The sequence below is a fragment of the Schistocerca serialis genome, chromosome 2 (assembly GCF_023864345.2).
Source record: "Schistocerca serialis cubense isolate TAMUIC-IGC-003099 chromosome 2, iqSchSeri2.2, whole genome shotgun sequence".
Classification (NCBI taxonomy): Eukaryota; Metazoa; Arthropoda; class Insecta; order Orthoptera; family Acrididae; genus Schistocerca; species Schistocerca serialis.
Window position 1 is genome coordinate 226634327 of NC_064639.1, and position 24205 is coordinate 226658531.

The 24205-nt window shown below is 40.2% G+C and overlaps 1 protein-coding gene across 1 annotated transcript in view; it reads left to right on the plus strand.

The window, feature by feature from the left end:
* LOC126455856 (protein bicaudal C) overlaps window positions 1-24205 on the plus strand; it is a 134266-nt gene that overhangs the window by 68090 nt on the left and 41971 nt on the right. Inside the window, exons 4-6 of the mRNA XM_050091618.1 lie at window positions 5087-5320; window positions 5400-5618; window positions 7910-8075. Of these exons, the coding sequence (XP_049947575.1) occupies window positions 5087-5320; window positions 5400-5618; window positions 7910-8075 (619 nt within the window). The remainder of the gene's footprint in view (window positions 1-5086; window positions 5321-5399; window positions 5619-7909; window positions 8076-24205) is intronic.

Here is a 24205-nt window from a genome sequence, read left to right on the forward strand (position 1 = left end):
GAATTTAGAAAACATGAAAAAAACCCATTTGGGCTATCTTTTTCCATAAGATTTCCACGAATGAAAATCCAGTGCATGGTCTTTGCCCGAATGATCCTGACACTAGGTGCAAGTACAGTAGTAGTGTCAGATAAGACCACAAACATTCTTTACCAGCATCAGTAATGAATGAAATTAAACCCATATTTAAAGACCTTCATAAAGATACCTTGTTGAAGAAATGTCTTCATGGGAAAACCCAAAATTCAAATGAATGTGTGAATTCTGTCATTTGGAACCAGTTACCAAAAACTGTATTTGTTCAGCTTACAGCCCTCAAATTTGGTGTTTAAGATGCTATTTTATGCTTCAATGATAGTGTAATTAGAAAACAGGATGTTTTGGAATTATTGGGCATAAAATCTAGTGGAAATACTGCAAAATCCTTGGTGCAAATAGATAGAGAGAATCAGCAAAGCAGATATTGCTAATTTAAAATGCACAAAAAAGCCAGACAGAAAGGAAAAGGGACCAATAGAAGAAAAGATCAGTATGATTCAGATGATGCTCAGTATGGTGCATGAAAATATTAGTGGTAAGTAATTCTCATCAATAACTGTACTAGAATTTCGATATTAAACTTTAAATGGATTTTTCTCAAAACTACATTTTTTTACTTTCAGGTACCATTATTTGATGAACTTGAGTTTATGTAACATGGCACAACGGATCATTCTGTAGAGCAATGGTACGCTATCAAATTTTGTGTTAAACTTGGGAAGTCCATCACCAAAACGTTTCTATTACTTCAGCATACATTTGGGAATGATTTCTTGTCCAAATCAAGTTTTCTGATGGCACAAGTCATTCATGGAGAGCCGAGAGGAGAACACAGATGAACCTCACAGTGAACAGCCATCAACCACATGAGTCAACAAAAATGTAATGCGTGTGCGCGATTGTTTGAAATCTGACAGATGACTGAGCCTTCAATTGATAGCACAAACTCCAACCATGTCAAAAACAGTCTTCCACATTGTGACCAAAGATTTGAACGTGAGAAAGGTGTGTGCCAAACATGTCCCAAAAGTGTTCACTGATGAACACAAGCACATGTGAGTGCTTTGGTGCCGAGGATGTTGGAAATGTGTGAAAATAATACTCATATTTTACACTCGGTTATCGCTGGTGATGAGTTGTGGATTTTTGAGTATGACCCTGATACAAAAAGGCATAGTTCAGAGTGGTACACCCCATTGTAGCCCCGTCCCAAGAAGGCATGCATGAGCAAGTCCAGGATCTAAACCATGCTCATTGTCTTCTTTGACATCAGAGGCATTGTGCACCATGAATTCATACCTGCCAGGACTACAGCGAACTCGGCTTTTACTTGGAAGTGCTCAAAAGAATGAAGAGGGTCTTGCACTGCCAAAGTGACATCAAGGACACATGGAAAGTTCATCGTGACAACATGCCAAGTCACAGCACTTTCATTGTCAAAGACTTCCTGGCCACAACCAAGATCCCATTGGTCCCCCAGCCTCCCTACAGTCCTGACCTGGCTCCCGCAGATTTTTTTTTTTTTTTTTTTTTTTTTTTTTTTTTTTTTTTTTTTTTTTTTTTTTTCCCCCCCCCTTGGTTAAAAGGAGTCATGAAAGGAAAACATTGGGACATGATTGAAAGCATCCAGGTGCATGTTACATCAGCTCTAAAGAACATTCCGGAAGAGGCATTCTAAGATGCCTTCCAGGCATGGAAACACTGCCTCCAGAAATGTATCGATGAAAGAGGATGCTATTTTGAAAATTTTGATTATTTGTACGAATATATTAAATACCAAATTTTTATGAATTTGGTCACATTACTCGTGGAACACACCTTTTGTATGTGTGCGTGTGGTAAAAATTTCATTGTTTCATCACTTACAGTTCTTTTGAAAAGTGTACCTATTCAAAGGGTAAAATAGCACTGGCAGAATAGGAATAAAAATTGCCTTCCACCCATGAACCCCTAAGATGCACAGGAAAATTTAACAACAAAAACCTAGTACCATAAAATACTTGATTTTATTTGTACTAAATTCTGACTAAGTTCTGGGCCTTACTAAAACCTTGCTATAACCCATTTCTCCAGATCTCTTAAATTCTTTGTCCTCTAACTTCTTGTGCTTCCTGTGTAAGGAATTATGGCTACTTTGACATAAATTTCTTGCATTATTCTGAGCCTTTGTATTGACTTCTATTATGTTTTCATTCTTTTCTTACATACAAGCTATATGTAAACTAAATGGGTTAGAAACAGCACCAGAGGTAAAGTAAAGAGTTGTTTTGTGGCAAGGATAGTGTTTCGATACAGCATTAAATATCTATATGGACCGAAGAAGAAATATGCTCTTCAATTCATTAATTCATGTATCTTCACCCTTTTGTTTTGAAAAGTGGTAGAGTATGGATGTATGCTTGGATCAATCGTACTGGCATTGTTAAAAATGTGTATTTCGACTTCATTAAAAATTTTATAAAAAGTTATTGGAAAAGCAATATTTATTCACACCGTAAACAGAACAACTTGCCACAGATATCCAGCATCAAGAAGTTCAGTGCAGACAATGATTTACGCAGTATCCAGAGGAGTGTTCCTGCACTGACATTGTCACCATCAAGATAAAATAAAATAAAATTAATGGGAAGCAGTACACGGCACAAATTATATTTATTGATCTTGAATGTATCGATACTAAAGGTCTGCTGATATTTGTATCAGTTAAAGTTCACCCAGGATTATGCACAGATTCACAAATTACCTTCAAAGTTCTTTCAAACATTCTTTACAATCCAGTTTTGCATTAATCAAGCAATTATCAATAAATTTCCATTACGTACATCCCTATTTACCTTCTACATCTAAGTGGAAATATTCGTTACTCCTTGTGCTATAACTGTGAAACTCCATACTGCTGCTTGCATATTTTCTGTCTTCTGTTACTATTTTAATAGTTTCGTACATGGATGTTGCATTTCCAGTCATAATGATAAAATATAAAACATATGTCTTCACAGACTATCCTTCGCACTTAGTGAAGGTCAGGTGTACCATCAGGATACAAGAGCGGTTCCATTTTTGTCTGTCGAATGACTCTTAATAGTCACATGATTTCCATTAAGACTGTCATTTGCAAGCTTTGACAGTCTTTCGAATGCTCTAATCCTGACAGTCTTTCGAATGCTCTAAAAGACTTTGGATATGTGCTTGCTATAATTTTTATTACAGTCCTGTATAAAAATTGCACTACTACTGACATGGTTCTATCTACTTAAATCATGCTGAAAATAACTTGATGTATCTTTAACATTATGATCCAGCATGTGTTTGACAATTTTTCAAAAAGTATACTGAAATTGAAATTAGAGCAACAGGTCTATAGGTTTAAGAAATTTACAATATCTCCATTCAAATAAAAGCTTGACAATTGTCATCTTTAAGTTACTGTGGAGTATGTATTTATGGAAAACAGTTTATTATATGAACCAGTGGTATAACTGATTGCTGTTTCTGTTTCTAAATAAAAATAGTTAAGTTTTGTAACATCCTCTTGATCTAATGTTCTTCAGGCTATTCATCAGCTGGAGGCCATCCTTTATATCTATCTCAGGAATCTCTTAAAACTCCAGTTCATTCTGCTGCATAAGTTTCTTGTACACTGTTCACCATATGACTGGCACTCTATAACACCTAAAAAAAAATAATTACTTAAAAGGTTACTGTGAAAGTGACACTTAAATGTTTATCAGCAAGTCATTTGTGGGTTGCTGAGTTCATGTTAAATGATGGTTGGCACTTAGTCAGAATGTCCTTGTACTGTAATACAGGGGCGTTGCTTTGTCAGCCGAGTAGTTAGTACACTACATCTGCTTACATAAGTAGCAGACAACTTTGTATTTTTTGGCTGATATTCACTTCATTAAATAACTTGATCAGATGCTCACTAAGAACTATTTTAAATTTATAAAATTGTGCACACTTACTATCGGCTGTCTACACCAATCTGTTAAATTTTTGTAAGTACAATAAAATGTAGTGCTGATAAAACTACTAAAGCCTTCATTGTTAATGAAATAAGTTAATGTCCATGAAATAGTATCGAATAACTTTGGAATAATAACTGCTGTCAGCACTGTACAAATCAGTAATAACTAGTTTTGCAGACAGAGTGCAAATTACATAAATCAAATTAACCAAGGATAATAAGACACAGCAGTGGTTCTGAGATTACAAGATGAATGTGAGCTAATAACAAGTGTCTATCAAATGCAGGAATATATTCTGAGCACTAGTTCCACTGGTAATGAAAGAAAAACCATTGTCGTGATTAGAGTTTAAATCTAAAACAGTGGACAAATGCAATAAGAGACAAGAAGGCAAAAATATTACTGTAGCACACAGCACAGAGCATGAAGGAAGTATATTGACATATGGAAGTAAAGAGATGTTTACTATACAAAATGAGCCAAAATTAACTGAAGTATTCAACACACAGGCAAGCAGAAGCTGACAAATGTATTTTACTCCATGTCTACAGATACTATTGGAACTTTGACCATCATGGCACTAGATCAATGTTGGCATCCATTGTTCTTAGTTCCCTATGTGGAAAAAAGATCTACTGGACAATCTCTCCCATGTTAGAATAAATTTACTTTAGCCCACCCAGTGTGTGTAGCCATACTTACCGTTAAGTCCATTTAATGTTTTGTAATAGAAATGTTGCAACACAGGTTGTCAAAAATGAATAGCTGTTCATGACTGATATTTTGTATTGGTACAGAATGAGGTACAATAGTAAAGACAGACATCTTAAATTTGTGAAGACTGAGTTTGAAATCCCCATCCAGGCACACAAATTTGTGGTTTGTGTGTGTTACCTGAGGCATAAGTTATGGTAGTTCCTTTAACAACAATTTGTCAGACTTCATGATTTTTTTAGTCTACAACATCATTCCTTTTCTAAAGTGGTGGCACTTTTTAGACAAAGTAGTGTAATTAACCTTGATGCAGAGACTTTTTTTCACAATGTGTTACTTATCTGTAAATGTTCATCCTTTGACAGATGCTGACACCACTTATCTTTAGTTTTGAATTACCTGTAGTGGAGCTTGCACACTGGGACCCAGCCTCAGCTTATGTACAACAGCTGCAGCATAAGTACAATGTACAGGTGACTTTCCGTACAAGAGCTCGTCTTAATGCGACCTTGGTTATGGTGAAAGGCTGCGAATGGGAAGTGGCTCAAGTAAAGGAAGCGACACTTCTTTTGGTGTCGCATCTCTTTAGAGGAGCAGTGGTCAGTACTTAAACATAAACAAAATTCTCTCAAATGTTTGATTACTCACTAATTACAAAATACAAACCCTACATTTCAGGAGCAAGTAGTAATGCAGATGACAATTGAAATATCACCTCAGCATCACCCAATTGTTTTGGGAAAGAACAGAGAAAACTTAAAGCTTATAATGCAACGAACTGGAACACAAATACTTTTCCCTGATGCTGGTGATCCTGGCATTCCTAGTCTGAAGAAAAGCAGTGTAAACATAACTGGAACAATACATAATGTTTACAAAGCCAGGCAGCAGCTAATGGTAAGTACTAGAAATTAATGGTAGGTTTGTCACTTAAGATTTTACACTAGCAATGGTTTGTTTCACTTTGTAATTTGAAATTAGGTATATAAATGTATTTTTATATGCATAGTCTTAATAATCACAAAATGTACTAAAATCAATTTAACAGTGTTCAGAAATAATTTTTTGTTAAAATTGTAACAGTGATGGGAGGCAGATTTTTAAAAAATGGTCCATCAGCTCCATAAATTATCACTTTATAGACAGTACAGTAATGAATGAAGAGGAAATAATTTCTCCGTTCTAAATTATGTTGCAGCCACGTTCATGACCTTTCATTGTATCAACATTTGATGGTCCATCTATTCTTTAAATCTGCATGTCCTTAATCTTAACTTCTGAAGACAATTTCCATTACCTCCTCTTTTATTCAAGGCTCCAGTACACTTTTTCATCCAAAAGCATAAAGACTGCAGAAAACGTTTTGCTTGCAATATTGTTGATATAATGTCTCAAGTACCAATTTCTGTGTTGTGAAAACCTTTCATAGGTATTCATCTTAAGTAAGTCACCTGCAGTCAGAATTCATTTCCTCCATTGATTAAGGTGCACTTTCTTGCATCTTAAAACTCTAAAATTGGGACAGTTGGTTATGCTTCATCTTAAGCTTAGAGCATTGTTTGGTTTTCTGGCTTTGAATGTCTGTTTTTGACTATCCCATGTAAACATGAGGCGGCAAAATAAATAACTGCAAGTTGAAAAGCCACTGTGCCTTTCTAGTTACACTCTATCAGATAGCAATAAGGTGATCATTATCAGGGAAGTGGCATCCTCCTTTGAATGTGAAATACTTAATATTAATTCAGATGTTGGGCCTTATATGGAAATAAGTGGAGTCGGATAGTTTCTAAATGAATTTTTAAGGTTCATTTAAAGAAACAGCTGCTATTATATTCCATTACTGGCAAAACAATTTGGGCTGGGCTACAAGGCGCTGGCCAGGGTGGCCGAGCGGTTCTAGGCGTTAGTCTGGAACTGTGCAACCACTATGGTCGCAGGTTCGAATCCTGCCTCGGGCATGGATGTGTGAGATGTACTTAGGTTAGTTAGGTTTAAGTAGTTCTAAGTTCTAGGGGACTGATGACCTCAGAAGTCAAGTCCCATAGTGCTCAGAGCCATTTTTGGGCTACAAGGCGACACCTGCATGCTACAGGCAGTGTTTGACCAGGCCTACCATATTCACAATTCAAATTTACGGTATAATTTTCGTCAGTCAGCTGTGATGAAAAATCTCATGCAGGAGCTTTCAAAGGAGTATGTAAATGTGGAAAGAGATTCCTCGGAATACTTAATTGATGACAATTAAGTGGATTGTGAATATGGCTGCCAAATTCATTCATATAATTTGATCTCAATCTCATGGGATTCGTCAAGCTTTCCCAGTGGATATGTTGTAAATAGTCTTCACAGGTTTGCCACTGGTTCATGTTGTGCAAATTCCACAATATTTCCTTGGAGTAACTGTCAGACATATTCAGGTGGTTCAACCTTGCAGGCAGCTAAGTACAACTGACGGTATTGGCACATTGACATGCTGTTTCTAGAGCATGTGTTCGAAGAAAGCATGGGCATGGAAATAAGATGTGCAAAATGATCTGCAGATAGATGGTGACATACTCAAATGCCCTCTGCCGAAAATCAGAGTGGCTTACCTGCATGTGTGCTGTATGCTGTGTTAACTAACAGGGCAGCCAGACATTTCTCAATAAAGACTGTAAGAGACCAATGTTATGACGGGTCTGTTGCTCTGAGGACAGTTGCTCTGAGGAAGTACTGTGGAATTTGCACAACATGATCCAGTGGCCAACCCATGAAGACTGTTCTCAATCTGTATGACACTACATGCAAAGTTTGATCTTTGAGTGGGTGTTAAATTGGTTGGCAGCAGTACATTAAGTACAGAGCTAGTTCCTAATAAACATAACATGCAGAAATTCATATTCTACATTGGTTAATTATGGATTCCAAAACATAATCATAATGTTAATCTGTGACAACCCCAATAAGGACATATAGTTATGGTACAAGAGTATTTATGAAAACTTGCTTGTTTCATTGTACCAATGTAACAATAAAAGCCAAGTATCATCTTTTTCCAGCATAAGGATGTAATTATCACATGCCATCAAATATTACGATCAATAAATGTTGAAGTATTTTGTGCAGTTATTTTTTTCTATGAAATAAAATATTGTAATACTGTTGCAGTTTAATTCAGAATTATCTTATTTACACATTAATTGTTTCAGGGATCACTTCCTTTGTTGCTGATGTTTGACTTGCCTGAAGATGTTATTGTGGATCTAGAAAAAATAAATAGTGTGATGGAGACCTTGGATGTTCATATCAATGTTAGACACAAGCCTAAGCAGAACACCCTTTCTTTAAGTATAAAGGGAATTGAGCGTCATGCAAGTAAGTTTATCAATAATTATCCCTTATAATCTGGACTTAAGCCCATAAACAACAAATATTGAATTTAGTATTACCACATTAATAGAGAATTAAGAGCATTTGTTTCATGAAAAATTTGATTAATGGTGTCGAGAAAATTTTGATCATGCATACATGTGCACATGAAACCTAAAGTAGCTTGCGGCAAAAGATATTCCTTCTGATGCCGGTATACCCTCAAAATGTACTATAGAAGATAGAATGACTCTGCAGAGTCAAATATAATTTGTATCCTTTTGCTAACTATGATCAATTGGAATGAGTATGAAAGAGGATCTCGCATATCAAACATCACAGAACCAGGGGTTGGGACTCAATATTCCTGGGACTGGACCAATAAATAAATAATCGATCTCCATATACGAAGTCTTATATTGACAAATTAACAAGTTCAAAAAAATGACAGAATATTGGCTGAAAGTTTTCTACACTGTTGAGTAAAATATGAAACATTTCAATTCTTAAAGATACCTTACATTTTCTTTTAGTTCTTAAAAGTATGTGCATGGCAAATACTACTGGCAGTGATGAATTCAGGGGGTGGCCCAGGGGGGAAAGTCCCCCCCCCCTCCCCCCCCCCCCCCCTGCCCTGAGAAATTCATATCTACAGTTGTGGTGAAACATAAAAATTATCACCTGGTCTGTTAACTTGTACTGTTGTGACAAAATTTAAACTACACCAGCTGCTGTTGCTAACGAAGTTTGGAGTCAACAATGGAGAAGTCATGAAGACATGCATTTTTTACAAGCAGAATGAATGTGTAACACAATAGGTGGCGGGTGGGTCCCTATAGTTAGATTTCGTTACTTATTGGTTCAGTTTGGAACACTTAGCGTCGATTGTTCTGTTCTTTATTATTATTATTATTATTATTATTATTATTATTATTATTATTACTATTATTTCTTTACTTTCTCAGATGTTAAGTCTGGTTAAAAATGGAAAGTGGCGTGGACCTTGATCAAGCGTCACTTCCTTTTAACTGTACAGTATATGTTATATTGCATTTAGGAACTTTCAGGTAATTGAACATGTATCAATAATTATGGATTTCTGTGGTTGTATATATAAGTTTGGATCTAGCTGTATTGCATTGAGGTACTGGTGGATATTGTGTGGTATGACTCCTGTAGTTAATAGTATAATTGGTATAATGTCAACTTTATCCTGATGCCACATGTCCTTGACTTCCTCAGCCAGTTGGATGTATTTTTCAGTTTTTTCTCCTGTTTTCTTTTGTATAATTGTTGTATTGGGTATGGATATTTCAATTAGTTGTGTTAATTTCTTCTTTTTATTGGTGAGTACGATGTCAGGTTTGTTATGTGGTGGTGTTTTATCTGCTATAATGGTTCTGTTCCAGTATTATTACTATTATTATTATTATTATTATTATAACTATTATTATTATTATTGCCAACACCAACAAATTAGCAGTTGCTGTACAATAAATGTGCGGTAAAGCTAAGCGTTGCAAGGTGTGTTGGCAACGCCGATTGTAGAATAAGTCAGCCTTTCCTCTCTCATGTCTTCCCTCACCGCACCTGCAATCACCTTAACATGTAAGCTAATCCCTTAGCTACGCAGCCCACCCTCGCTACGAACTTTATTCTTATCCGCCACTCACATCTATACTTCGTTTGCCCTTAGAATCAACCTGATGTCGCAAAACATGTCCCGGGTATTGCTACGGAATTGGAAGTAGCATCTGACATCATAAAAGATAGTTTCAATTTTTTATTGCATTACTGGGAATATTTCAAAGATTCAATAGCCATATAGATTTTTCGTAATCGATGAGTCCAAAGCTCAAACCAAATATTTGTGTACACTGGACAAAGATTTTCGCAGTGTCAATGGGGATACACAATTTCTGCCTAAAGAAGCGGTAGATTCCACCATGAGTGGGACATTTTGCAACGATGCTATAAGAGTATAATCTAAGCTTTCATTGTTATATAAAAACTCGATGCATTGTTGAAACTGTTGTAAGGTTGTAACAGTCAGTCGATAAGTTACTATGGAAGTGTGATGTGATTATGTAGTGTACTACGTGCAGTCTTAGTCAGTTCATAACATAAAAAGAAATGTTAGTGCCGAAATACAATGTCCAAACAAGAAACTTTAATTCCTTTCTTTTCTAATAAAAGACAGTGTATTGCAAAAGACAAAGATGAGTGTGAGTCTACTGAAAGAAGTGCTAGTGATTGTGACAATGAATTGCGTAGGTCTACCAAGTCTTCAGATTCCCTTCCACAGTTTTCAAATGATAAATGTACTGTTTCTGGCCCATCCGTAAATTGCAATTCTAAACAAATGATTGAACGCAAGATTAAGTATCAGCAAAAATGGGAGTGTAATAGTTTTGCACATAATAGTTCACGGCTGGGAACATTCAGTTTAATTTGCGGGTCCGTCGCGAACTAGATTGCTCTTCCAGTTCGTTAGTTCCCATCTGTTTCCAGAAAGACAGTTCGCTCGCTCGCTTTGCTACCGCTACTGCACACACTCTTTTAATCGTTATGCTAGTCTTTTAAATAATGACCAGTGTTGCCAATGTCTGTATTATTACAGTTTTATGTCGAGTAATTCGACTTCCCCCCCAGCAAGAACCATGGACCTTGCCGTTGGTGGGGAGGCTTGCGTGCTTCAGCGATACAGATAACCGTACCGTAGGTGCAACCACAACGAAGGGGTATCTGTTGAGAGACCAGACAAACGTGTGATTCCTGAAGAGGGGCAGCAGCCTTTTCAGTAGTTGCAGGGTCAACAGTCTGGATGATTGACTGATCTGGCCTTGTAACACTAACCAAAAAGGCCTTGCTGTTGTGGTACTGCGAACGGCTGAAAGCAAGGGGAAACTACAGCGGTAATTTTTCCCGAGGGCATGCAGCTTTACTGTATGGTTAAATGATGATGGTGTCCTCTTGGGTAAAATATTCTGGAGGTAAAATAGTCCCCCATTTGGATCTCCGGGCGGGGCCTACTCAGGACGACGTCTTTATCAGGAGAAAGAAAACTGGCGTTCCACGAATCGGAGCGTGGAATGTCAGATCCCTTAATCGGGCAGGTAGGTTAGAAAATCTAAAAAGGGAAATGGATAGGTTAAAGTTATATATAGTGGGAATTAGTGAAGTTTAGTGGCAGGAGGAACAAGACTGCTGGTCAGGTGAATACAGGGTTATAAATACAAAGTCAAATAGGGGTAATGCAGTAGTTGGTTTAATAATGAATAGGAAAAATAGGAGTGTGGGTACGCTACTACAAACAGCATAGTGAAAGCATTATTGTGGCCAAGATAGATACAAAGCCCACGCCTACTAAAGTAGTAAAGGTTTATATGCCAACTAGCTCTGCAGATGAAGAAATTGAAGAAATGTATGATCAAATAAAAGAAATTATTCAGATAGTGAAGGGAGACGAAAATTTAATAGTCATGGGTGACTGGAATTCGGTAGTAGGAAAAGGGAGAGAAGGAAACATAGTAGGTGAATATGGATTGGGGCTAAGAAATCAAAGAGGAAGCCGCCTGATAGAATTTTGCACAGAGCACAGCTTAATCATAGCTAACACTTGGTTCAAGAATCATAGGAGGAGGTTGTATACATGGAAGAAACCTGGAGATACTGACAGGTTTCAGATTGATTACATAATTGTAAAACAGAGATTTAGGAACCAGGTTTTAAATTGTAAGACATTTCCAGGGCAGATGTGGACTCTAGCCACAACCTATTGTTTATGAACTGTAGATTAAAACTGAAGAAACTGCAAAGAGGTGGGAATTTAAGGAGATGGGACCTGGATAATTTGACTAAACCAGAGGTTGTACTGAGTTTCTGGGAGAGCATAAGGGAACAATTGACAGGAATGGGGGAAAGAAATACAGTAGAAGAAGAATGGGTAGCTTTGAGAAATGAAGTAGTGAAGGCAGCTGGGGATCAAGTAGGTAAAAAGATGAGGGCTAGTAGAAATCCTTGGGTAACAGAAGAGATACTGAATTTAATTGATGAAAGGAGAAAATACAAAAACCCTCTAAATGAAGCAGAAAAAAAGGAATACAAACGTCTCAAAAATGAGATCGACAGGAAGTGCAAAATGGCTAAGCAGGCATGGCTAGAGGACAAATGTGAGGATGTAGAGGCTTATCTCACGAGGGGTAAGATAGATACTGCCTACAGGAAAATTAGAGACCTTTGGAGAAAAGAGAACCACTTGTATGAATATCAAGAGCTCAGATGGAAACCCAGTTCTAAGTAAAGAAGGGAATGCAGAAAGGTGGAAGGAGTTTATAGCGGGTCTATACAAGGGTGATGTTCTTGAGGACAATATTATGGAAATCGAAGAGGATGTTTATGAAGATGAAATGGGAGATATGATTCTGTGTGAAGAGTTTGACAGAGCACTGAAAGACCTAAGTTGAAACAAGGCCTCGGGAGTAGACAACATTCCATTAGAACTACTGATAGCCTTGGGAGAGCCAGCCCTGACAGAACTCTACCATCTGGTGAGCAAGATGTATGAGACAGGCAAAATACTGTCAGACTTCAAGAAGAATATAATAATACCAATCCCAAAGAAAACAGGTGCTGACAGATGTGAAAATTACAGAACTATCAGTTTAATACATCACGGATGCAAAATACTAACGCAGATTCTTTACAGGCGAATGGAAAAACTGGTAGAAGATGACCTCGGGGAAGATAAGTTTGGATTTCGTAGAAATATTGGAACACGTGAGGCAATACTGACCTTAAGACTTATCTTAGAAGAAAGATTAAGGAAAGACAAACCTACATTTGTAGCGTTTGTAGACTTACAGAAAGCTTCTGACAATGTTGACTGGACTACTATCTTTCAAATTCTGAAGGTGGCAGGAGTAAAATACTGGGAGTGAAGGGCTATTTACAATTTGTACAGAAACCAGATGGCAGTTATAAGAGTCGAGGGGCATGAAAGGGAAGCAGTGGTTGGGAAGGGAGCGAGACAGGGATGTATCCTATCCCTGACATTGTTCAATCTGTATATTGAGCAAGCAGTGAAAGAAACAAAAGAAAAATTTGAAGTAGGTATTAAAATCCATGGAGAAGAAATAAAAACTTTGAGGTTCACCGATGACGTTGTAATTCTGTCAGAGACAGCAAAGGACTTAGAAGAGCAGTTGAATGGAGTGGATAGTGTCTTGAAAGGAGGATATAAGATGAACATCATCAAAAGCAAAACGAGGATAATGGAATGTAGTCGAATTAAGTCGGGTGATGCTGAGGGAATTAGATTAGGAAATGAGACACTTAAAGTAGTAAAGGAGTTTAGCCATTTGGGGAGCAAAATAACTGATGGTCGAAGTAGAGAGGATATCAAATCTAGACTGTCAATGGCAAGGAAAGCGTTTCTGAAGAAGGGAAATTGGTTAATATAAAGTATAGATTTAAGTGTCAGCAAGTCGTTTCTGAAAGTATTTGTATGGAGCGTAGCCATGTATGGAAGTGGAACATGGACGATAACTAGTTTGGACAACGAGAGAATAGCTTTTGAAATGTGGTGCTACAGAAGAATGCTGAAGATCAGATGGGTGAGATCACATAACTAATGAGGTATTGAATAGGATTGGGGAGGAGAGAAGTTTGTGGCACAACTTGACTATAAGAAGGGATCGGTTGGTAGGACATGTTCTGAGGCATCAAGGGATCACCAATTTAGTATTGGAGGGCAGTGTGGAGGGTAAAAATCGTAGAGGGAGACCAAGAGATGAATACACTAAGCAGATTCAGAAGGATGTAGGTTGCCGTAGGTACTGGGATATGAAGCAGCTTGCACAGGATAGAGCAGCATGGAGAGCTGCATCAAACCAGTCTCAGGACTGAAGACCACAACAACAAACAACAATTAGACTTCGAAACGACAAACCAGTTGTTTACACAAATTGGTAAAATGAGCTAGTCAACTACTTTACATACAGTGCACTTCTAGTATTTTAATTTTAAAATATTTATTTATTAGTTCGTTGTAGGAATATTACTTACAGAAGATGCTAATGTTTTTTTTTTTTGGTTTTTTTTTTGTGAATAAAAATACACTTTCATAAATAATCGACTTTTTAAAGTTTTGGAAATAACCAACAAAAAATATTTCTGCTTTAGGTACAGGTTAACTACTATATGGCACAAACAATAATACCTTTATCATTAACAGAAGAAACACTAGCACTTGTAATTTGTTACCAAAGAATTAGACATAGAAAAAATAACTGACCCCTGAGTGAAATAGTACTCTAAAGCATACTTTCTGTGCTTTGCATTATCATTCTTTAAATAATCAGTCTTCTAATTTTCAACTGAAATATTATAAAAATTTACATATTATTATGTAGAGTCATTAATTTGGAAGCTTTGTTCATTGATAAGAGTTCATTCATTAAGGATTTGTCCCGTCGCTGAAAAAATGCGTTCGCAGGGCATTGATGTCGCTACTATGCAACATCTTTTTAACACATATGCATATACATGAGGATATAACTGACGATGCTCATGCCACCTCTCAAGTGGATCTTTTTCTTGATCTAAATACTCTTCATTGAGGTGTTTATTGAGTTTGCGAATACCAGCAGAAAGTTGGTTATCTGGTCTAGTGATTTCTCTTATTTCTTGGTCATACTTGTCCCATATAGTCTCTCATTTTCATTAGTGCTGCTACTTACTAGAACAAGACGCCAAAGGGTCACTAGCAGTAGGATCAGCCACTAAAAAAATATTTAGATTCTCCCTCTGAAGTAACTGCACTCTGCCAACTTTATTTTTGAGGTGTTGTATTGCAACTTCACAAGCTTTTTGATTTCTAAATCCCCTTCGTCTAAATAGGGGGTCCAGAATAGTACACTCAGCATACAGAATGTTATTCTCTAAATCTTTAAAATGGTCTTCCATGCCTTTCTTGAGCACTGGTTGCACAGCAACAATTTTTTTATTGTTAGAACCATGCTTCTGCAGAAAACTGTTGAGCAGGTTACAAAACACATTAACTTTTGACAGTCACATTTCTTTCGGCACTTATTTCTACCATAATTTCATAGAACGGACTAAGTAAGGGCAAAACTCCTATTATTTGCCAGTCACTTTCTTTTATTGTTAGGTCAGAGCACAGAAGTGCTAATAGCAATCACTGCATCCTTTACCATTCGCTGAAGCATGTCAAAAGAAGAATTCCAGCGGGTCTGGACGTCCTGTTTGAGCTTGAGGACAGGCAGATTCATTTGCTGTTGTGTAGCTATCTTCCCCCCCCCCCCCTTTGTGTACTACTATTGAAAAACTCGACAATAATTTTAACTTGCACCAAAACGTCAGGGGAGCATGTGATTTTTTTTTTTTTTTTTTTTTTTTTTTTTTTTTTTTTTTTTTTTTTTTTTTTTAAAAAAAAAGCCTACTGTTGGCTCTCGCACCGTCTCGCTATTGTCTGGCGGTCTTTGGAAAAGAGCAAACGAACTAAGTAGTGAGGTTATCCATGAACTAGTTCGCCTGTGGGAGTGTTCTTCTGAACTAGTTCGTTCGTGAACTACACAAGACTATAGTGTAAGTAAATTGGTTGAACTTTGATAACGAGTAGGGTGGGGCTTTCTGCAAATTGTGTGAAATGCATTTAAAAAATGATATCGAAGCTCTGCAGAAAACAGGAGGAGTGTTCATTTCTGTACCTTTCACTAAATCACCGGAAGCATGGGAAAACTAGAAAAGCACGCCAACTCATAAAAACATGTAAGAGCTGTTGCACTTGAAAATTGTGGATTACACGGATTAAATGCTCCAATTCATACACAGATATTCAAAGAAAATGAAAATGAAAAAGAAAAAGCTTTAAACCACCAAGCATTGTCATAATTAATTTGAAGTCTACATTTCCTTAATAAGGAAGAAATACCCCACACAACAAAATATGAACCTCTAATTTGTAAGGTAGTACTGAAAAGTGACATTAATCTTGAAAAGTGGTGAAAATTTCAGAGTGAAAGGTCCACATATCTTAATAAGTATACTGTGTCAGAATTGTTGACTTGTTTGGGAGAGTCTTTAGACTTTCAAGATTGAAACACTTCTCCATGACAAATATTTCTCATTAATGGCACACGAATCTGCAAATGTTTCCAACCAAAGTGAACTGTCTTTAGTAGTTAGATATGTTGCACCGTCTCCATCGTTTGAAGTGAAGGTTTTTATGTCTCGTTGAGTTGAAAAGCACTTCAGCTGAATCCATACTTACAGCAATTGATATTGAACTAAAGAAAAGAAAACTTTCTTATGACAGACCATTATCTTGTTCTTTCAACGGTGCTGCTAATTTTAGTGGTTCTATCTCAGGAGTCCACACTGTTGTCACAGAGGAAGGGCCATAAGCTGCCATACATTCACTGTAGAGCACATGTTTTGTCAATTGCTGCCACCAACTCTAGGAATAAACACCCCATTATAAAACGAACATTACATCTTGTTAAAGACATTAACAAACTTTTTCATGGTTCTTCCAAACGACAAAATGTTTTGCATGAAATTCAGTGTGCTTTAGGGTAACCTGTTTTAAAAATACCTGAAGCTGTTGACATCCGATGGTTAAGTACCTATCACACAGTTCATGCTATTTTCCTAACCTTATGCCATTATAATGGCATGCGAACGTATACACAAGGACGGCGCGGATTTAACAAGTTTAGTTGGAGGAATCTTGTTAGAAATGATGAAATTCCAATTTCATTGTAGATTTTGTGATTTTAGATGATACGTTAAATGCAGCCTCAAACTTATGTCAAGTTTTGCAGACACAATCACTTAAAAGTTCGCTAATCCCTCTACTTGTTTCTGGAACATTTAAAACATATAGACTGTCTTTGCGACTGCAATAGACATATTGCAAAAAATGAAACTCTTAATAAAATTAGAAAACTGTAAGGAGTACACAACAAAAGTTAAAGGTGTACTATTCACGAACATAGAGGAGAAGATTAAAGCTATGAAAATTGCAAAGAAATTTGTTAAAAGTATGATTGATGAAATTGAGCAACGGTTTGATGAGAAGGCAATTAAAGTGATAAAAGTGCATATTTTGAAAGTTTTAAAAAATTTCTAGAGTTTATTGATAATGATTGTAAAGAACTGTGCTTGATTTTGGGACTTACAAACGTTGACCCTGTTATTGCAGACTTGCATTCTTTTAGGCACGTTGTTAGTAATCAATGAGACGATATGTCTTCTGATGTTGCTTCTTCCATTCTGAGAGCCGACATCGGCTACGAAGCACTACGGACACTCGCTGAACGTGTACTGTGCATTCCCGTTTCGACTTGCAGAGTGGAAAGGTCATTTAGTACAATGAACAGGGTGATTACAAAATTAAGGAATTGGATGAGTCAGGAAATGCTCAAAGCTTGTGTGAAAATTTCAGCTGAAGGGGACGACAAGCCAACGACGTTTTATTGATGTCAAGAGATACGCTAAAAAAAAGCCTCGACACACTAGTTTGATGCAAATGTGAGTTATTTTTTTGCATGCAATAAAATTATTTAATATAATTAACTTAGGCCTAGCCTAACAGCTTAGTACTTAACCTACATATTATTTAATTATACATTAGCTATTCATGAAAAATTTTAAGTATTAATAGTGCTTCTACATCTTTAGAATGCTATCACTTGAATTTTAAGCCTATAACTTTGTTCTCTCCCCCTCCCCCGTCAAGCTACATATACCCCCCCCCCCCCCCCCGTATTCATCACTGACTAGTAGTGTAACTACAAATTGGGTTTGTATAGCTATTCAATTATATGTTTAAACTATTAAGTCCAGCAAGGAATACATAATATGGAAAGAATAAATTGTTACTTGTACCATTGTCATACAGGCACAATGGAAAAAGAAGGCTAGAAATATTCAGATTTCGGAAATCACTTCTCGGAAGTAGAAATAACACATACACACTATCATCGCTGGGTACTCAAGCCAAACTGTTGGAAGGAACGAAGGAAGGAAGGAACGAAGACTGGATTCAACATCCAGTAGACATCAGTCATTAGATACATAGAGCAAGCTCGGATTGTGGGAGGGATGGGGAGAATCAGCAGTGTCCTTTCAGAGGAACCATCCTGGCGTTTGCCTGGAGGGGTTTAGAGAAATTACAGAAAACTTAGGTCTAGATGGCTGACCTGGGTTTGAACAGTCATACTTCAGAATGAGAGTCCAGTGGGTTAACAACTGTGCCACCTTGCTAAGTCCACCATTAGCTCTACATATGAATTGGAGGGAGGTGAGAGGGAAGGAGGAGAAGATAAAAATAGGGGGGGAAAACTATGTGGGTGTGTTAATGGTATTGGCGTGCGTGCGTGCGCGTGCAATTTTTGTCTGGCCAGGGATGGTTAAGAGAACGAAGGGACAGTTCCCATCTGCACAACTCAGAAGCTGGTGTGGCAGAGGGAAAACCAGAAGGGACAAGGTGTGAAGCAGCTGTTGAAGTGCAGCACACGGTACTGGACAGCATGCTCAGTCACTGAATGGTCCAGCTCTCTTGGTCACAGTTCGGTGGTGGCCCTTCATGCAGACACAGCTTGTTAGTTTTTATGCAAACATAGTGTGTGTCAAAGCAATTACAGCTTATTTATAGATCACGTGGCTGCTTTAACAGGTGATTCTACCTTGGATGGGGTAGGAGACGAGTGATAATGGAGTGGATGGTATTGGCAGGATGTACGAAACAAATCTTGCATGAAAGTCAGATTGTAGGGATATGAATCATGAGGGAAGGAGTTGGGAACAGGGGTGGAGTAGGGCCAGACAAGGACATGTATAGGTTGGATGTGCTGTGGAATACCACAATGGGAGGTGTGGGGAGGGCACAATGAGAGGTAGTCATAATCTTCACAGTTAGGGTTATCCATTTGCTCCAATCATTAATGGTGTGAGTCAAAAGAGTGGTTCTTTGTGGCCAGTGTGGGTATTTGGGTATGATAGGTGATTGCTCATAAGACTCACGAAATGTTTCTGTACAGGGTTAGAGAGTAATTTCAGGGTGTAAAGACCTAAGTAAGACCTTTGGCATATCTGGAGAGTGATTGTTCGTCACTACAGATCAGATGACCACAGGTTGTTAGGCAGTAGGGAAGGGACTTCTCATTACAGAATGGGTGGCAGCTGTTGAAGGGGAGATATTGTTGGTGGTTTCAACGTGTGGTGTGGAAAGGGGTACTGATGTAGCAAATGAGATGATAGCCAAAAAGAAGAGTGCTTGTTGGGCTGAGATGTACCAGATGAAGTGGATGGTGAGATGGGGTTGAGTTTCTAAAGAACTGCGGCCAGGATGTCTTCCTCGTTGATCCAGGTCATAAAGATACCGCCAATGAATCTGAGCCAAGCTAGGGGTTTGGGATTCTAGGTGGTTATAAAGAAATTCTCTAAATGGCAAGAGAGATGTTGGCATAAGATGGTGCCATGTGGGTGACAATGGAGTCAGATGGACATATGGTTGTATGGAAGGGTAGCATTCAATAACAGCAATGTCATGGGCATTGGGGAGAAGAATGAAGAGGTGGGTGGCATAGACACTGGTGAGCAGCAACTGTATGGTAAAAAATGGGGAACTGGAGGAAGTGATAGGTGCCTTTTATACAGAAAGGTCAGAAACAGTCTGAAAACTTTGTGATGGTGTTGCAGGGAAGGTTGTTCTGAGAAATGACCACTCAGAAAAAAGCGATGTGATGCACATTTTCAAAGTTAAATAGCAATGAAGTTAGCTGATCGTTAATTGAGTGTACACATTCTACATCTACATTTATACTCTGCAAGCCACCCAACGGTGTGTGGCAGAGGGCACTTCACGTGCCACTGTCATTACCTCCCTTTCCTGTTCCAGTTGCATATGGTTCGCGGGAGGAACGACTGCTGGAAAGCCTCCGTGCGTGCTCGAGTCCCCCTAATTTTACATTCGTGATTTCCTCGCGAGGTATAAGTAGAGGGAAGCAATATATTAGATACCTCATCCAGAAATGCACTCTAGAAACCTGGACAGCAAGCTACACCGCGATGCAGGGTGCCTCTCTTGCAGAGTCTGCCACTTCAGTTTGCTAAAGATCTCCGTAATGCTATCACGCTTACCAAATAACCCTGTGACGAAACATGGGACTCTTCTTTGGATCTTCTCTGTCTCCTCCGTCAACCCGATCTGGTACGGATCCCACACTGATGAGCAATACTCAAGTATAGGTCGAACGAGTGTTTCGTAAGCCACCTCCTTTGTTGATGTCCTAAATTTTCTAAGGACTCTCCCAATGAATATCAACCTGGCACCCGCCTTACCAACAATCAATTTTATCTGATCATTCTACTTCAAATCGTACTCCCAGATACTTTACAGAAGTAACTGCTACCAGTGTCTGTTCCGCTATCATATAATCATACAATAAAGGATCCTTTCCATGCATTCGCAATACATTACATTTATCTATGTTAAGGGTCAGTTGCCACTCCCTGCACCAAGTACCTATCTGCTGCAGATCTTCCTGCATTTCGCTACAATTTTCTAATTCTGCAACTTCTCTGTATACTACAGCATCATCCGCGAAAAGCCGCATGGAACTTCAGACACTATCTACTAGTTCATTTATATATATATTGTGAAAAGCAATGGTCCCAAAACACTCCCCTGTGGCATGCCAGAGGTTACTTCAACGCCTGTAGATGTCTCTCCATTGAGAACAACATGCTGTATTCTGTTCGCTAAACACTCTTCAATCCAACCACACAGCTGGTCTGATATTCCGTAGGCTCTTACTTTATCAGGCGACAGTGCGGAACAGTATTGAAAGCCTTCTTGAAGTCAAGGAAAATAGCATCTACCTGGGAGCCTGTATCTAATATTTTCTGGGTCTCATGAACAAATAAAGAGAGTTGGGTCTCAGACGATCACTATTTCCGGAATCCATGTTGATTCCTACAGAGTAGATTCTGGGTTTCCAGAAAAGACGCTACCCCCCCTGTGGGTCCGGGGTAAGAATAGGCCTGAGGTATTCCTGCCTGTCGTAAGAGGCGACTAAAAGGAGTTTCAACTGTTTCGGCCTTCCATGTGATGGTCCTCCTTGGGGTTTGACCTCCATTTTTCAAAATTCTACAGAACTACAAGCCTTTTGGGGAAGGATGCCTTACGTGGTGTCTCACTGGTCCTCAGTGCACTAAGACCTTGGCACTCAGCATTGTAACGGTGTTGTAACCACACTCGCTATTCCTCAAATTGGGCATAAACGCCTGATGGGGTGCACAAGTTATGCCCATAGTGCGTCCCCATCTGCACCTATGATCATGATGGACTTTCCATGGCACCCGAAATCCAGCATGGTAGCCAGCCCGTTGTGGTGGGGTCGTCATGTACCCTCTAGGTTGTAGCCCCCTGACAACACAGGGATCGTACTGCCGATACCTGAGCTGCACCCTCCCCACGTTGGCCAAGGAGTAGATGCCCGTCTCCTTGGGGCATCAGGACTCCTGACAACGGTCATCCTGCCAGGTGGCCCTTGCTGAGGCTGGGTGGCGCCCGTGGGGAGAGCCCCTGGTCGGAGTGGGTGGTATCGGGGCGGACGTTTCGCAGATGAAACGTCAACATGTATCGGGTCACTCTGCGGCCAAGTCTTTTAAAAAGAAAGGTACTGTCTCTGATTCTGGTTCTCCTGCCCCTTCCCCCTTGGCCACTCCCTGGGAGGAAGGACAGGCCCGCCGGCTTGGGGCAAAGTACTTCACCCAATATTTGGTCTGTTCTCGAACCGATGGGGGGGACGTTCGCCACCTCCAAGCCCATTTTCTTTGTCCAGCACATCGAGGATATCTTCGGGGAAATCGAGACTCTCAGTAAAATGCGTTAAATGTCCGTTCTTACAAAGACCACCTCCGCCACTGTCGGCGGCGCTCCAGCCGTGCGACCGACTAGGGGACATCCCAGTGTCTATTGTCCCGCATCTGGCACTGAATAGGACGCAGGGAGTTATTTTTCATCAGGACCTCCTGCTGCAATCTGATGTCTGAGGAGCTCGGGGCCAACCTGGAGCGCCGAGGCGTGCATTTCGTCCGGCGAGTCCAGCGCGGCCCCAAAGACCATCGCATCGACACCAGGGCCTTTATCCTCGCCTTCGAGGGGACGTTCTCCCAGAGAAGGTAAAGGTGATGCGCTACAGGTGCGATGTGCGACCTTACGTCCCGCCTCCTATGCACTGCTTTCGGTGTTTCCGCTTTGGGCGCATGTCATGGTGTGAGGCTGAGCCCCTTTGTGGCGATTGTGGACGTCCTCTTCATGAGGAACATACATGCACTCCACCACCTCGGTGCGTCACTTGTCCTGGCATCCACTCACCTAGATCTTTAGACTGTCCCACGTATCAGATGGAGAAGAAGATCCAAGAATTAAAAACTTTGGATCGCCTCTCTTATTCTGAGGCCAGGAAAAAGTATGACCGCCTCCATCCCATGACATTGACAACTTAATTTGCCTCAGTCATGTCCACTCCTTCCACAGTATCCTCACCCCTATCCTGTCCCCCCTCCACCTCCTCACCCCATCCGGGGTCTATGCCTCCGCCTCCCAAATCCCTCCCTTCCAAATCCTCCTCCCTCGTGGCCCCTGCCCCCTCTGCCCCAGGGGCCACCCTTCCTCCTCCTCCTCCTCCTCCTCCTCCTCCTCCTCCTCCTCCGCCACCTGAGAAGTGATCCTCTTCTCAGGCGTCCATCGGGGGAAACGTTCCGGACCCCGAGTGTGAGGACCTTCTTCGGGTCCAGCCCACCATCCCCGTGTCTCATCGGACTTCCCAGAAGGCCTCCAAGAAGAAGTCTTTATCCCCTCTCCACCCCGGCGCGTTTCGTCTGACGCTCCATCTGTGAGTCGCTGCTCCTGGCCGTCCTCAGTTTCGCCGGGACGCTCTGCTGCCAGGCGCTCAGCTGGCCTCTCATGGGCGAATGATGCTGCCCCTTCTACGCAACCTGGGAAAGCAGCCGCAGCTGGCGACAACTCAATGGAACAGGATCCGCCTCCCGCCGGTTGTAGCATTGTTCCCTCGAAACCTGGCCCTCCGCGGCTGTCGAGGTGACCAGCTCTTCACCCATTTCGTTCCCCCTTTTTCTGACTAGCGATGGCTTTGTTACATTGGAACATAAGAGGTATTCAATCTAATCAGGAGGAATTACAACTGCTCCTCTGCCTGCACTGTCCGCTCGTCCTTGGTCTCCAGGAAACAAAGTTGCGCCCAACTGACCGCCTTGCTTTTACCCACTCTACCTCGGAGCGGTCTGACCTCACCCCTGTGGACGGTATTCCAGCTCATGGTGGGGTCATGTTGCTCGTTCGGGACGATGTCTATTACCATCCCATCCCATTGACCACCCCACTCCAAGCAATAGCTGTCCGTATTACTCTTTCTGCCTTTACTTTTTCCATTTCTACCGTCTACGCTCCATCATCATCCGCAGTTAGTCGGGCTGACATGATGCACCTGTTTGTTCAGCTTCCTCCGCCGTTTTTATTGTTTGGCGACTTCAATGCCCATCATCCCCTTTGGGGCTCTCCTGCATCCTGTCAGAGAGGCTCCCTCTTGGCGGATGTCTTCAACCATCTCAATCTTGTCTGCCTCAATACTGGCGCCCCGACTTTCCTCTCGGACTCTACTCATACCTACTCCCACTTGGACCTCTCGATCTGTTCCACCACTCTTGCCCGTCGGTTCGAGTGGTATGTCCTTTCTGACACCTATTCGAGGGACCACTTACCCTGCGTCGTTCGTCTCCTGCACCACACCCTGTATCCACGTCCTTCGAGCTGGAACATACCGAAAGCTAACGGGACTTTACTCCTCCCTGGCGACCTTTCTGGACCACGATTTTCTCAGTTGTGACAGTCAGGTCGAATACCTCACGGCTGTTATCATCAATGCTGCCGAACATTCCATTCCTCGTACTACCTCTTCTTCACGTCGCGTTTCCATCCCCTGGTGGAATGAGGCTTGTAGAGACGCTATCCGTGCTCGATGACGTGCTTTACGCACCTTTCGCCACCATCCTACGTTGGCGAATTGTATTGGATACAAACG